This window comes from Pristiophorus japonicus, chromosome 24, assembly GCF_044704955.1.
Source record: "Pristiophorus japonicus isolate sPriJap1 chromosome 24, sPriJap1.hap1, whole genome shotgun sequence".
Taxonomy (NCBI): domain Eukaryota; kingdom Metazoa; phylum Chordata; class Chondrichthyes; family Pristiophoridae; genus Pristiophorus; species Pristiophorus japonicus.
Window position 1 is genome coordinate 16,652,262 of NC_092000.1, and position 16,251 is coordinate 16,668,512.

Consider the following 16,251-nt stretch of genomic DNA (forward strand, 5'->3'; position numbering starts at 1 on the left):
AGAACGGCCTCAGGTTGACCCGCTGTTGAACGTCTCCCTCTGGGCCTGTGGGGGAATTGTCGGGATTGGGTTTGCAGCCGATCTCACGTAGAGCACCGGAACATCGCTCTGCATGCAGCCTCCGTTTAAGGCTCTGGACACCAACAACAGAAGAACTTAAGAATTAGGAGCAGGAGTAGGCCATTCGGCCCCTCGAGCCTGCTCCACCATTCAATAAGACCATGGCTGATCTAACTCAACTCCACTTTTCTGCACTGTCCCCATATTCCATGATTCCCTTAATATCCAAAAATCTATCGATCTCTGTCTTGAATATACTCAAAGACTGAGCCTCCACAGCTCTCTGGGGCAGAGAATTCCAAAGATTTACCACCCTCTGAATGAAGACGTTTCACTTCATCTCAGTCTTAAATGGCCGACCCCTTATTCTGAGACTGTGACCCCTAGTTCTAGACTCCCCAGCCAGCATCTACCCTGTCAAGCCCTGTAAGAATTTTCTATGTTTCAATGAGATCACCTCTCATTCTTCTAAACTCCAGAGAATACAGGCCCAATCTACTCAAAGTGAGAAGGTAAGTAGATGAGCTTGAACAGCCCAACATCGACTCGGGCCCAATGGCCATTTTGCACTCCCAAACATTCAGACTCTGAACCCACCTTATTCTTTGCTTTCTTTTCTTCGGCTCGGAGAGTCTCGATAGCACCCTGCGGAAAGAACCGGAAACAGTGCCTTAGCCTCCACGCAGCAGCAAGTGTTGTAATTCACTGCGTCACGCGAGGTCGCGGGTCCGTGTGAAGTCGGAGAGGGTAACCTGACTGGCCACGGGGCAGGGTCACCCAACTGGGCACTCTGTCTTGCGACCTCTGACCCTGCCATCAGAAGCCACTGAACCAATGGGCTCCTTGACCTCGCCTTCAACCAGTTTGCTAGCATTCAAGCTTTTTGTTTGAATTTATTCGTTCACGGGATGTGGGCGTCGCCGGCAAGGCCGGCATTTATTGCCCATCCCTAATTGCCCCTTGAGAAGGTGGTGGTGAGCCGCCTTCTTGAACCGCTGCAGTCCCATGTGGTGAAGGTGCTCCCACAATGCTGACTTTGTTGCAGCAGCTTTGATGCAACGGAGTGTCTCGCTGGGCCATTTCAGAGGGGCAGTTAAGAGTCAACCACATTGCTGTGGGTCTGGAGTCACATATAGGCCCAGACCGGGTAAGGACGGCAGATTTCCTTCCCTAAAAGGACGTTAGTGAACCAGATGGATTTTTTCCGACAATCCGGCAGTTTCATGGGGGGCCGATTTTCCACATGGACGATTTTTGGCGCAGTTGTCGAGGTGCGTCCGATTTTTTTTAGTGGCCGACTGCACCCCAAAAAAAGTTCCAAGTTTCACCGGCATAACCTTTCATTTTGGAGCGACGCAAAATTGTTCGTAGGCTCTGTGGATGGAGCTTAAGGTCTGCACCGAAAAACAGTGGTAACGAGGGACACACTGAAGGGCTGAGGCTGCAAAGTGAAAGATGCAAGATGCAGCAAGACAGAGGCAGGTACATATTACCATTGCCAAGGTCTCTTCACTTCTGTTTATTGGAAGAGTGTAGTGACAAGATGAAACAGGCAAAATAAAATGAAAGTCATTTCACACACAATCACACATTAGGTTACCGCTTTTCAGTAGAGCCCCCGGACCCGCTGCTATCCCGAATAGCGCCCCCCCCCCTCCCCCTGCCCCAGGTGCCGCTCCTCACTTCATCATCATCATCATAGGCAGTCCCTCGGAATCGAGGAAGACTTGCTTCCACTCCTGAAGTGAGTTCTTAGGTGGCTGATACGAGAGCCACAGACTCTGTCACAGGTGGGACAGACAGTCATTGAGGGAAAGGGTGGGTGGGACAGGTTTGCCGCACGCTCCTTCTGCTGCCTGCGCTTGGTTTCCGCATGCTCTCGGCGATGAGACTCGAGGTGCTCAGCGCCCTCCCGGATGCACTTCCTCCACTTAGGGCGGTCTTTGGCCAGGGACTCCCAGGTGTCAGTGGGGATGTTGCACTTTATCAGGGAGGCTACACACACTCACACACACACATTCACGCACTCACACGCATGCACGCACTCTCACACACACACACTCACGCACGCACTCTCGCGCACGCACGCACTCTCACGCACGCACTCATACGTCTGGTCTGCGTGTCTCAGTGACACATGAACTGGTGCGATTACTAATTTTCACACCAGGGCCACTTGGCTATTCCTGTCCCGCTTCGTAAAGTGCCAACCCCTTGGTGGACTGGCACAACACATGTTCATGCCTGTGGGTCTCCACATAGTGAGCTCGATTAAACAGAGGCAGTGGGCACACGTCAGGCACTGTCTAAAGGGCAGCAAGGAGAGGATACCCTGGTGGACAGGGATACGACGACACTGGCTCAGGGATGGCCGTCTATTCCTAAAGGTGGTCACCACGGACAGACTGCGGGGGAGCAACAGAGAGAAACCAAAACGTCTTTTCAAAAGCCACAATTCCTAAGCAGGAGGTCGGAACGCACAGGAGCATCCCGGGCTGGTGTGTCTCTGGGTTGGTCCTTCAGTTAAGTACGCACTGTAATGTATCTGCTTCAAGGGTTCTTTGTTTAAGAATTCATAGCAACACTAGATGGTTTATTAGCAAAAGGTTTAACAATCACACTACGTAAACATTCTACCCTACGTAAACCTGAGGTCATCCTAAACTTGGCAGCCCGTGTCCTAACTTTCATCAAGTTCCGCTCACCCATCCCCCTTGTGCTCGCTGACCTACATTGGCTCCCGGTTAAACACTGCCTCGATTTCAAAATTCTCATCCTGGTTTACAAATCATTCCATGGCCTCACCCCTCCCTATCTCTCTAATCTTTTTCAGCCTCACAACCCCACAAGATGTCTGCGCTCCTCAAATTCTGGCCTCTTGAACATCCCTTATTATAACTGCTCAACCATCGGTGGTTGTGCCTTCAGTTACCTGGGTCCCCAAGCTCTGGAACTCTCTCCGTAAACCTCTCCGCCTCTCCACCTCGCTTTCCTCCTTCAAGATGCTCCCTAAAACCTACCTCTTTAAACAAGCTTTTGGTCATCTGCCTAAATTCTCTTTTTTTGTGGCTCAGTGTCAAATTTATCTATTTTGTCTTGTAACACTGTTATTAAACTCCGTGGGACGTTTTTACTACATTAAAAGCGCTATATAAATAAAAGTTATTATTACACATTAACAGTTCATCCACCAGGCTCTCAGCCACCTCACTTATTGAATGAGATGCTAAACCGAGGCCCCGTCTGCTCTCTTAGCTGGATGCAAAAGATCCCATAGCACGATTTCGAAGAAGAGAGGGGGGTTCTCCCCGTTGTCCTGGGGCCGATATTTATCCCTCAACCAACATAACAAAAACCCAACTGGCTGGGGTTTTATTGAGCCTTGTGAACATCACATGACTGGATAAGCCACTTCCAACACAACAGCTCTACAACTATTTTAAGTTGAAACAATAATCAAGTGCCCCCTTATTAAAGGGGCACTAAAACCGACACATTGAACAAATTAAACTTTGGACGTTAAACACATCAAATTAAAATTTGGTTGCCGGGGGTGATGATGCACTCCAGTCCCTGCGATGCTCAGCTCTTGCGGAAGGCCGTGAGCGTACCGGTGAATCAACAGCTCTACAACTCTTTCTGTTGAGAACAAATAAACCTTAACTCAAGAGTTCCCTGATCTGGGGGACACTCCAAACACTTTCAAACAAGTACCCTTTTTTGCTTTTCTTTGTTTTTTTTTGTGGGGTTATTTTGTGGGGTTTTTTGTGGAGTTTTTTTGTGGAGTTTTTTGGGGCACTAAAACGGGAGGGGGACACTAAAACCCGGCAATAAAAACAAATTAAACTTTAAAACATATTAAATCAAATTAAGATTTGGGTTGCCGGGGGTGATGATGCACTCCAGTCCCTCCGGCGCCCACCTCTCGCGGAAGGCCGCAAGCGTACCGGTGGATCAACAGCTCTACAACTCTTTTGGGGGGGGGTACAAAATAAACATTAGATCGAGTGCCCCCCGATCTGGGGGACACTACCGACACTTATAACTCCCCTCTTTTTTTTTTTAAATTGTTGTTTTTTTGGGGGTGTTTTTTTGTGTTTTTTTTTTCCTTTTGTGATTTTTTTTTTGGGCATTAAAATCATATAATTTACAAGTGCCCTCTATAAAAGGGGAGAGGGACACTAAAACCCGGCAATTAAAACAAATTAAACTTTAAAACATAAAATCAAATTAAAATTTGTTTGCCGGGGGTGATGATGCACTCCAGTCCCTGCGGCGCCCACCTCTCGCGGAAGGCCGTGAGCGTACCGGTGGACACCGCGTGTAACAGCTCTACAAACCTGTGAGCATACTCACAGGTGCATACATTACACTTACCGTGACGGCTTCTGATAGTTTGAATTGTTAGAAAACACACGGTTCCCACTTACCTGTATTACTGGGTCGTTCTCTATCTCTCTCCTGTCCTCGGCATCTAGACCTTAAAGAAATAATATGAAGACCTCCTTTAATCTCTGTTCCTCAGTTTTCCCAATTCCTTTCCCTCCCCAGGCTCTCTCTCCAGCTATAGCTCATTGGGCAGCAGGAGATTGTGGGTTCAAGTTCCAATCCAGTGACTTCAAGGCCGACACTCCCAGTGCAGTGCTGAGGGAGTGCTGCACTGTCGGAGGTGCTGTCTTTCGGATGAGACGTTCAACCGAAGCCCCGCCTGCTCTCTCAGCTGGATGCAAACGATCCCACGGCGTTATTACAAAGAAAAGCAGGGGAGACCTCCCCGGTGTCCTGGGCCAATATTTATCCCTCAATCAACATCACTAAAACAGATGATCTGGTCACTTATCACGTTGCAGTTTGTGGGAGCTTGCTGTGCGCAAATTGGCTGCCACGTTTCCCACATTACACCATTGACTCCAAAAAAGTATTTCATTGCTGTAAAGCACTTTGGGGCATTCAGAGGTTGTGAAAGGCTCTACATAAATTATTTCCTTTATATCCTTCCCTTCAGGCAGGAGAACTCCTTCCCTAACAGCACTGTGGAGCACCTTCATCACACGGGACTGCAGCGGTTCAAGGCGACGACTCCACCAACTTCTCAAGGGCAACTAGGGATAAGCAATAAATGCCGGCCTTGCCAGCGACGCCCACATCCTGTGAATGAATAAATAACAATAATGCCAACACCAAGATCCCTCATCATCACCCCCATGGTGTTTGACTGAAGCCTTCAATTTTGCCTCTCCATTTTAGTCCTCACTCCTGTGCTGAAACCAGTGACTCATTGCTATGGGTTACAATGCCAGTCTCCCACCCCAGTGCCCATTCTTCACATCTAAGCTTAATTGGAGTGCGTCAGCAGGTTATCTATTGGACAGCGGGAAATCACATACAATTACAGATCTCACTGAAACACAAAAGATTCTGAGGGGGCTTGACAGGGTAGATGCAGAGAGGATGTTTCCCCTCGTGGGGGAAATCTAGAACTAGGGAGCATAGTTTCAGAATAAGGGGTCGCCCATTTAAAACGGAGATGAGGAGGAATTTCTTCTCTCAGAGAGGCATGAAGCTTTGGAATTCTCTGCCCCAGAGAGCTGCGGAGGCTGGGTCATTGAATCTATTTAAGGTGGAGCTAGACAGATTTTTGAATGATAAGGAAGTCAAGGGTTATGGGGAGCGGGCAGGGAAGTGGAGTTGAGCCCAAGATCAGATCAGCCGTGATCGTATTGACGGAGCAGGCTCGAGGGGCCAAGTGGCCGACTCCTGCTCCTACTTCTTATGTTCTTATTACACAGAAGCAGGCCATTCAGCCCAACCAGTCTGTGTTGGTGCTTATCTTCCATAGCAGCAGTAGTCCTAATCCCAGGTGCCCGCCCTGTTCCCCTAACCCTTTATGCCCCTTTTCTGTGCCCGCTATCTAAGATATTCTTGAACATTGACATGGGCTCTGCTTCAGTCACTAACTCCAGCAGGGCACTCCTCGGCCCTCTGTATAAATCGATTGCTCCTACTCCATGTGTCCCTCCGTTCTCGACCCTTCTCTCGGTCACTAGAAACAATCGCTTACAACCTACTCTGTCCCATCCCTTCACAATTTCAAACAACTCGGTCAAATCAGCCGTCAACCTTCTCAGTTCTAATGAAAACAACCCCAATTTTTCAGGTCTTTCTCTCTATTTCTTCATACCAAACCACATCCTCGTGAACGTGTATTTTAGCCTTTCAACATCCTTCCTGTTGTGTTTGGAGCACAGACCTGCCTACAGCTTTCACAAGTACATAAGAAATAGGAGCAGGCCAGTCAGTTTCTCGAGCCTGCTCTGCCATTCATCATTATCATCATCATATGCAGTCCCTCGAAATTGAGGAAGACTTGCTTCCACTCTAAAAGTGATTTCTTAGATGACTGAACAGTCCAATACGAGAATTACAGTCTCTGTCACAGGTGGGACAGACAGTCCCACCTGTGACAGAGACTGTAATTCGTTGAAGGAAAGGGGTTTGCCGCACGTTCCTTCTGCTGCCTGCGCTTGGGTTCTGCATGCTCTCAGCGATGAGACTCGAGGTGCTCAGCACCCTCCTGGATGTTCTTCCCCTACTTAGGGAGATCACGGCTGACCTTCTACGTCAACTCCACTTTCCTGCACCATCCCCGTATCCCTTAATTCCCTTAATATCCAAAAATCTATCGACCTCTGATTTGAATATACTCAATGACTGAGCCTCCACAACCCTTTGGGGTAGAGAATTCCAAAGATTTACCACCCTCTGAGTGAAGAAATTTCTCCTCATCTCAGTCCTAAATGGCCGACCCCTTATTCTGAGACTGTGACCCCTGGTTCTAGACTCCCCAGCCCGGGTAAACATCCTCCCTGCATCTACCCTGTCAAGCCCTGTAAGAATTTTGTATGTTTCAATGAGATCACCTCTCAGTCTTCTAAACTCTAGAGAATATAGGTCCAGTCTACTCAATCTCTCCTCATAGGACAATTCCCCTCCCCCATCCCAGGAATCAGTCTGGTGAACCTTCGTGGCACTCCCTCCATGGCAAGTATATCCTTCCTTAGATAAGGAGACCCAAACTGTACACAATACTCCCGGTGTGGTCTCACCAGGGCCCGATATAATTCCCCATTTCACTTTGACGGTAATATTCCATTACGCTTGCCATCAACCCCTTAGGTCCCGGGAGGGCGCTGAGCACCTCGAGTCTCGTCGCCGAGAGCATGCAGAAATCAAGCTCAGGCAGCGGAAAGAGCGTGCGGCAAACCAGTCCCATCCTCCCTTTCCTTCAACCAGTATCTGTCCCACCTGTGACAGGGACTGTAGTTCTCGTATTGGACTGTTCAGTCATCTAAGGTCTCATTTTTCGAGTGGAAGCAATTCTTCCTCGATTTCGAGGGACTGCCGATGATGATGATGATATCCACTAGCCATTTTTAATGGCCTCCTTGTCCAATTGAGGTGTTGTTTTTAATGTCTTGTGAGCCTGAAACTCCCACTCCCTCTGCTCGTCCACATCACTCAGCTTTCCTCCAGTCAACGTATAATTACCTTTCACCACATAAATGCAAGTCTTTCTTTCTCCTTGTCTCTTTTTCCACAGCCTTCACATGTGTCAGCTGTGGCTCAGTGGGCAGCACACTTGCCAATGAGTCAGAAGGTTGTGGGTTCAAGTCCCACTCCAGAGATGAGCACAAAAATCTAGGTTGATACTCCCAGGGCAGGGCAGTGCTGAGAGAGCGCTACACTGTCAGAGGGTGCTATCTTTTGGATGAGACGTTAAACCGAAGTCCCGTCTGCTCTCTCAGGTGGTTGTGAAAGATCCCATGGCAGTATTTCGAAGAAGAGCAGGGGAGTTTTCTCATGTGTCCTGGCCAATATTTAGCCTTCAATCAACATCACGAAAAATAAAACAGGTTATCTGGTCATTATTATGTTGCTGTTTGTGGGAGCTTGCTATGTGCATTAATTGTGCATTTGCTACATTACAGCAGTGACTACACACCAAAAATACTTCATTGACTGTAAAAGCGCCGTGGGGCTTTCTGAGGTTGTAAAAGGCGCTATATAAATACAAGTCTTTCTTTCAAAATGTACCACCTCACACTTACTGACATTGAATTCTGTCTGCCACTTTTTTGCCCATTCGATCACTTTATCAATGTCCTCTTTCAGCTTCCGCTGGTTCTCGCAATTATTTGCTATGCCTCTCCAACCATCTCCAAGACACAAGTCAGGAGTGCGATGGAATACTCTCCACTTGCCTTGATGAGTGCAGCTCCAACAACACTCAAGAAGCTCGACACCATGCCGACAAAGCAGCCTGCTCGATTGGCACCCCATCCACCACCTTCAACATTCACTTCCTCCACCACCGGTGCACCATCTACAAGATGCACTGCAGCAACTCGCCAAGTTTAGTGTTGTCTGCCAATGTGGACACCACTCGCCTCTAGCCCCATGTCCAGATCAGTGATGTACGCAGTGAACAGAAGCGGTTGCAGAATTGAACCTGTGGGACACCACGAACCACTCAGAGAAACTTCCCTTCCTGTGGCTCAGCTGGTCGCAGTCAGTGACACCTTGGTAGATTCTGCCCGCTCGGTCCCTGGTGCTTAAACAGACACACTCCGTATTGATTCGGCAGTCGTTAGTTCTGCCCCAATCACCACGACTAACTTCAAAATCAGTGCACATTGAAATCACAGCACAGAAACAGGCCATTCGGGCCAACTAGTCCAAGCCCGTGTTTATGCTCCACATGAGCCTCTTCCCACCTCTCTTCATCTCAGTCTATCAACATATCCTTCTGTTCCTTTCTCCCTCAAGTGTTCATCTAGCTTCCCCTTAAATGCAGTAGACATCTCAAATCGCTGGGGAAATACCACCAAAGATGTCCCCACAAGATCCTGCAAATCCCATGGGATGACAAATGCACCAACGTTAGCGTCCTCGACCAGGCCAACATCCCCAGCATCGAAGCACCGACCACACTCGATCAGCTCCGCTGGGCAAGCCACATTGTTCGCATGCCAGACACGAGACTCCCAAAGCAAGCGCTCTACTCGGAACTCCTTCACGGCAAGCGAGCCCCCGGGGGCAGAGGAAATGTTGCAAGGATAGCCTCAAAGCCTCCCTGATAAAATGCAACATCCCCCACTAACACCTGGGAGTCCCTGGCCAAAGACCGAAGTGGAGGAAGTGCATCCGGGAGGGCGCTGAGCATCTCAAGTTTCATCGCCGAGAGCATGCAGGAAACAAGCGCAGGCAACGGAAAGAACGTGCGGCAAATCTGTCCCACCCTCCCTTTCCTTCAACGACTATCTGTCCCATCTGTGACAGAGTCTGTGGTTCGCGTATTGGACTGTTCAATCAACTAAGAACTCATTTTAGAGTGGAAGCAAGTCTTCCTCGGTTCTGAGGGACTGCCTATGATGATGATGATGAAATGCATCTATTCTATTGGCCTCAACCAGGAACATAAATACCATGGCAACATGAGCAACTCAAAGGCTGGGTATTCTGCAGCTAGCGTCTCACTTCCTGACTCCCCAAAGCCTTTCCACCATCTACAAAGCACAAGTCAGGAGTGCGATGGAATACTTTCCACTTGCCTGGATGAGTGCAGCTCCAACAACACTCAAGAAGCTCGACTCCATCCAGGACAAAGCAGCCCGCTTGATTGGCAGCCCATCCACCACCTTCAACATTCACTCCCTCCATCACCGGCGCCCCCTGGCTGCAGTGTGTACCATCTACAAGATGCACTGCAGCAACTCGCCAAGGCTTCTTCGGCAGCAACTCCCAAACCCGCGACCTCCAACATCCAGAAGGACAAGGGCAGCAGGCGCATGGGAACACCACCACCTCCACGTTCCCCTCCAAGTCACACACCATCCTGACTTGGAAATATATCGGCCGTTCCTTCATCGTCGCTGGGTCAAAATCCTGGAACTCCCTCCCTAACAGCACTGTGGGAGCACCTTCACCACACGGACTGCAGCGGTTCAAGAAGGCAGCTCACCACCACCTACCCAAGGGCAATTAAGGATGGGCAATAAATGCCGGCCTTGCCAGCGACGCTCACATCCCATGAATACATTTTTTTTTAAACTTCTAGAATCATAGTAAAATTACAACATAGGCCATTCAGCCCATCATGTCCGTGCCAGTCGAGCTACCCAGCCTAATCCCACCTTCCAGCTCTCGGTCCGTAGCCCTGCAGGTTACGGCACTTCAAGTGCACATCCAAGTACTTTTTAAATGTGATGAGGGTTTCTGCCTCTACCACCCTTTCAGGCAGTGAGTTCCAAACCCCCACAACCCCCTGGGTGAAGACATTTCCCCTCAAATCCCCTCTAAACCTTCTACCAATTACTTTAAATCTACGCCACTTGGTTATTGACCCCTTTGCTAAGGGAAATAGGTCCTTCCTATCCACTCTATCTGGGCCCCTCATAGTTTTATACACCTCAATTAAATCTCCCCTCAGCCTCCTCTGTTCCAAGGAAAACAACCCCAGCCTATCCAATCTTTCCACATAGCTAAAATTTTCCAGTTCTGGCAACATCCTCGTAAGTTTCCTCTGTACCCTCTCCAGTGCAATCACATCCTTCCTGTAATGAGGTGACCAGAACTGTACGCAGTACTATAGCTGTGGCCTAGCTTGTCTTGTAATCAGTTCTAGCATAACTTCTCTGCTCTTGTATTCTATGCCTCGGCTAATAAAGGAAAGCATTCCGTATGCCTTTTTAACCACCTCATCGACCTGTCCTGTTACCTTTAAGGATCTGTGGACATTCACTCCAAGTTCCCTCTGTTCCTCCACACCTCTCAGTGTCCTCCCATTTATTGTGTATTCCCTTGCCTTGTTGCCCCTCCCCAAATGCATAACCTCACACTTTTCCGGATTGAATTCCATTTGCCACTTTTCTGCCCAACTGACCAGTTCATCGATATTCTCCTGCAGTCTGGAGCTTTCCACCTCACTGTCAACCACACGGCCAATTTTTGTATCATCTGCAAATTTCTTTAGCACACCCCCTACATTTAAGTTTAAATCATTTATATTACAGAAAGATAGGGACCGAGTACTGAGCCCTGTGGAACCCCACTGGAAACAGTCTTCCAGTGCAAAAACTCCCCTCAACCATTACCCTTTGCTTCCTGCCACTGAGCCAATTTTGGATCCAATTTGCCCCTCTCCCTTGGAGCCCATGGGCTTTTACTTTTTTGATCAGCCTGCCATGTGGGATCTTGCTAAAATCCATGTAAACTACATCAAACGCACTGCCCTCATCGACCCCCTTTATTACCTCCTCAAAGAACTCAATCAAGTTAGTCAGACACGACCTTCCCTTAACAAATCCATGCTGACTGTCCTTGATTAATCTGTATCTTGCTAAATGAAGCTTTATACTGTCCCTCAGAATCGATTTCAGTAATTTGCCCACCGCCAAGGTTAACCTAACTGGCCTGTACCTGCTCGGTCTATCCCTTCCTCCCTTTTTAAACAATGGTACAACGTTAGCAGTTCTCTGGCACAACTCCTGTAGCCAGGGAGGATTGGAAAATGATGGTCAGAGCCTCTGCAATTTCCTCCTTTGCTTCTTTTCATAGCCTCAGGTATATTTCATCCGGTCCTGGTGATTTATCTACTTTCAGGGATGCTAAACCCCTTATCTGTTACTATGTTTATACCCGGCCAAACTTTTATAATCTTTCTGCTTGTGGTAGTGATCTCCCCATCCCCATCTCTCTCTGGATAAAGAGGTTTCTCTTGAACTCTCGTTAGAAATTAGGAGTACAGGTAGGACCTCCCTTATCCAGGACTCCCTTATCCGACACCACCCCTCGTCCGGTGGCCGGGGGGCGCATGCGCAGAACGTGGCCGACCTCCACCCCGACTTTGGGGCTGGGCCGACACTCGGCTCGCCAAAGGCCCACTGACATTTCCCTTTCAGCCCGTCGACACTTCAGGCCTGCCCAGGGTGCTGACCTCCCCGCTCCCCTCCCCTCCCTCCTCCTCCTCCTCCCCCCTCCCTGCCCTCCTCTCCGCCCTCCTCCTCCCCCCTCCCCGCCCTCCTCCTCCTCCCCCCTCCCTGCTCTCCTCTCCACCCTCCTCCGCCCCCTCCTCTCCGCCCTCCTCCTCCCCCCTCCCTGCCCTCATCCTTCTCCCCCCCTCCCCTCCTTCCCCCCCTCTCCGCCCTCCTCCTCCCCCCCTCCCCGTCCTCCTTCCCCTCCCTGCCCTCCTCTCCGCCCTCCTCCTCCTCGCCCCCCTCCCTGCCCTCATCCTCCCCTCCTCCTCCTCCCCTCCCCGCCCTCCTCCTCCTCCCCGCCCCCTGCCCTCCTCTCCGCCCTCCTCCTCCCCCCCTCCCCACCCTCCTCCTCCTCGCCCCCCTCCCTGCCCTCATCCTCCTCCCCCCCTCCCTGCCATCCTCCTCCCCATCTCCTCCTCCCCTCCCCGCCCTCCTCCTCCTCCCCCGCCCCCTGCCCTCCTCCTCCCCCCCTCCCCGTCTTCCTCCTCCCCCCCTCCCCACCCTCCTCCTCCTCGCCCCCCTCCCTGCTCTCATCCTCCACCCCCCCTCCCTGCCCTCATCCTTCTCCCCCCCTGGCATCCTCCTCCCCTCCTCCTCCTCCCCCCTCCCCTCTCCGCCCTCCTCCTCCTCCTCCCCCACCCTCCTCTTCCTCCCCCCTCACCTCCCCGCCCTCCTCCTCCCCCCTCCCTGCCTTCCTCCTCCCCCTCCTCCTCCCCCTCCCCTCCCTGCCCTTCTCCTCCACCCCCTCCCCCTGCCCTCCTCCCCCCCTCCCCGCCCTCCTCCACCCCGGCCCCCCCCCCCCACCGACCTCGGGCTGCTGACCTCCCTTCATCCGGCAAAATCCCTTAATCAGCACAGGCCAGGTTCCGAGGATGCCGGATAGGAGAGATTCAATGTATATGGTTATGCGACTGAAACTGTGACGCGAATAATACTGTGTTTAAATGATTGTATTGGAGCTCGCGACCAGGGGTTAATGTGCAAGAACTCCCCTGCTCTTCTTTGAAGTAGTGCTGTGGGATTGATAGATGGACAGTGTGTGGAACCGGACAAACGTCAAACTTGCCAGTGGGCCCCATCACTCACCCACCGCAACCTCCCACAGCCAAGAGAATGCCCTCACTCCATTCCCCTTCCTCCTGCTGCCTCCACCCCACCTCACAAGGCTGTTCCCAATATGCCTCTGGGCAAAGACTAACGCCAAATTCATCAAACGGATATGGGTTCCCAAACATGCAGAATGTTCAAAACCCTCTAATGTCACGTAAACATAGCACACACTTTTTAAAGCAAAAAAACAAAACCCTTTTTATTCAGAAATGCAGACTCTATCCAAATTAATCACTTTTTTGTATTGGGCGGTGAGTTTGGGGTGTGCCCTATAATGCAGAAGTGGCCTATACACCTGTCATTATGGTATCCGTTCTGACTTGTGCAACAACTTGCACTAATACAGAATCTGACGAAAGGTCACAGACCTGAAACGTTAATTCCGATTCTCCTTCCACAGGTGATGAGTGTTTCCCACCATTTTCTGTTTATATTTCAGATTTGCAACAGTATTTTAGAAACATAGAAACATAGAAAATAGGTGCAGGAGCAGGCCATTCGAGCCTACACCACCATTCAATATGATCATGGCTGATCATGCAAATTCAGTACCCCATTCCTGCTTTCTCTCCATACCCCTTGATCCCTTTAGCCATATCTAACTCCCTCTTGAATATATCTAACAAACTGGCCTCAACAACTTTCTGTGGTAGAGAATTCCACAGGTTCACAATTCTCTGAGTGAAGAAGTTTCTCCTCATCTCGGTCCTAAATGGCTTACCCCTTATCCTTAGACGGTGACCCCCCTGGTTCTGGACTTCCCCAGCATCAGGAACATTCTTCCTGCATCTAACCTGCCCAGTCCCGTCTGAATTTTATATGTTTCTATGAGATCACCTTTCATTCTTCTAAACTCCGGTGAATACAGGCCCAGTCGATCCAGTCTCTCCTCATATTGCTTTTGTTTCAGATTTATATACAGTATAAGTTTCATGTAGTAAAACATCCCAAGGCGCTTGGCCAAAGGTGTAGGTTTTAAGGAGGGTCTTCAAGGACCAGAGAGAGGCAAATAGGGAGGGGAGTCTAGAACAAGGGGTCACAGTCTCAGAATAAGGGGTTGGCCGTTTAGGACTGAGATGAGGAGACATTTCTTCACTCAGAGGGTGGTGAATCTTTGAAATTCTCTACCCCAGAGGGCTGTGGAGGCTCAGTCGTTGAGTATATTCAAGTCAGATTTTTGGATATTAAGGGAATCAAGGGATATGGGGATAGAGCAGGAAAGTGGAGTTGAGGTAGAAGATCAGCCATGATCTCATTGAATGGCGGAGCAGGCTCGAGGGACCGAATGGCCTGCTCCTGTTCCTATTCTTTATTGTTCTAATAATTCCAGAGCTTAGGGCCTAGGCTTGAAGGCAATAGGTGGGGTGAAGGAAGTGGGGGGGTTGGAGGTCACAGAGATAGGGAGGGGCGAAGTCATGGAGCGACTGGAACAGGCAGTTGAGAATTTTTGAGAAATTTATAACTGGGGAGGGGGGGGGGGGTAAGGGGGGTTAGTGTGTGAACTTTGTAACAACTTGAATGAGACTGAATAAGGGGGGGTTAGTCAACTTACCACCGGAGTCGTGGTCTGTGACCATGAGGATAATGTGCTTGGTCACCAGCTGGTAGTTACTATGGTACCTCTTCATCAGCAGAACCGCCAGATCCAAGCATACGTTTCCCTGGAACATCTCGCGGAATCTCCTCACACTCTTCTCCAGCTGATGATGTTAAAGAGAAGTCAGGAGAACACCAGACCAGCAGCGAGGATCAGAAACAAACAAAAGACAGAATTAGCTCAGAGACAGCGCTCGCTAGAGATTCTGAACCCAGATACATTGTTGACACACACACACACACACAGCTCAATTCCACCCCACCTCCCCCTAAATTATTGATCACCTCGATTTTTTCGTGCAACTCTCGTCGCGCCATGGCTAAGATTCAGAATGCCAAGCAATTTGCAGTTTCTAAAACAGCCTCAGGGCCGCTACTTTTTTTCTGCTCTCCTGCTCCTTCTGTCCATCAAACGCAATTTCCTGATTATGTTTTTTTACTTTCAGTTTCGCAGTATTTCATCTCCGGAGGGAGTGACCCGCACTTAAAGGGACAACGGAGCCGGAGCCGCGGATTCCAAAATAAAACGTTCGTTCGGGTGAATGGGGAAAGTGATTAAAAAACTTTACATTTAAAGAAAAATAAAGTCAGAATTAACTTCTAAAATATTATTGCAAAAATAAAAGCCCTGCAGAAATCAGCAACAAGTCATTATTTATGAGTAAATTTAGGGTAGTTTATCTAAAACGAATTATTGTATACTGGTAGATCCCACTGCATTGCTCAGAGGATGCTGTGGAACAACAGCGCCGCCTACTGACCGCAGCCTGCAACTACAGCCCACGCGACCTGTTTACATAGAGAATTATCATTACAAACTGATTGCCTAGGACTTGCATTTTCAAATGTTAAACTGGAGACATTAAGAAAGACTTGCGCCTTTCACGAACAACGGAGTTCCCAGAGTACTTTACAACCAATGAAGTATTCTTTGGAGTGTAGTTGCTGTTGTAATGTAGGAAACACAGCAGCCAATTTGCACATAGCAAGCTCTCGCTGGGTTCTGAATTCTTGAGCATCGCCGATTTTCCGTGTTCCACCAATGGCGGCCGTGCCTTCTGTTGCCGAGGCCCCAAGCTCTGGAATTCCCACCCAAAACCTCTCCGCCTCTCTTTCCTCCTTTAAGACGCTCCTTAAAACCTACCTCTTTGACCAAGTTTTTGGTCACTGTCATGTATGTAACCAGCATACTACTGTAACCCTTATACAATTGTAACCCTCATGTAACCACTACATACTGTACATACTTACTAGAAATGCACACCTTGACCACAGGGGGTGTACTTGTGGGAGACACTCCTTACCTGGAGATTCAGGTATATAAGGGGAGCAGCACGCCTTGGTCCAGGTAATAAAGGTGAAGGTCACAGGGGGACTATGTCTGCAGTACATGCCTTGTGTGATTATGTTTAAGAGTTAAGGACTCAACAGTCACCTGTCCTAATAACTG

At 49.5% G+C, this 16,251-nt stretch overlaps 1 protein-coding gene across 2 annotated transcripts in view; it reads right to left on the reverse strand.

The window, feature by feature from the left end:
- The window catches only part of LOC139237962 (shiftless antiviral inhibitor of ribosomal frameshifting protein homolog), a 36,105-nt gene extending 20,891 nt beyond the window's left edge, over positions 1–15,214 (reverse strand). For both annotated transcript variants that reach the window (XM_070867301.1, XM_070867300.1), the window contains exons 1-4: positions 15,087–15,214; positions 14,758–14,905; positions 4,491–4,540; positions 658–705 (exon numbers count right to left, since the gene is read on the reverse strand). In XM_070867301.1, the coding sequence (XP_070723402.1) occupies positions 658–705; positions 4,491–4,540; positions 14,758–14,905; positions 15,087–15,119 (279 nt within the window). In that variant the 5' untranslated portion in view covers positions 15,120–15,214. The remainder of the gene's footprint in view (positions 1–657; positions 706–4,490; positions 4,541–14,757; positions 14,906–15,086) is intronic.
- Positions 15,215–16,251: the final 1,037 nt, after the last annotated feature.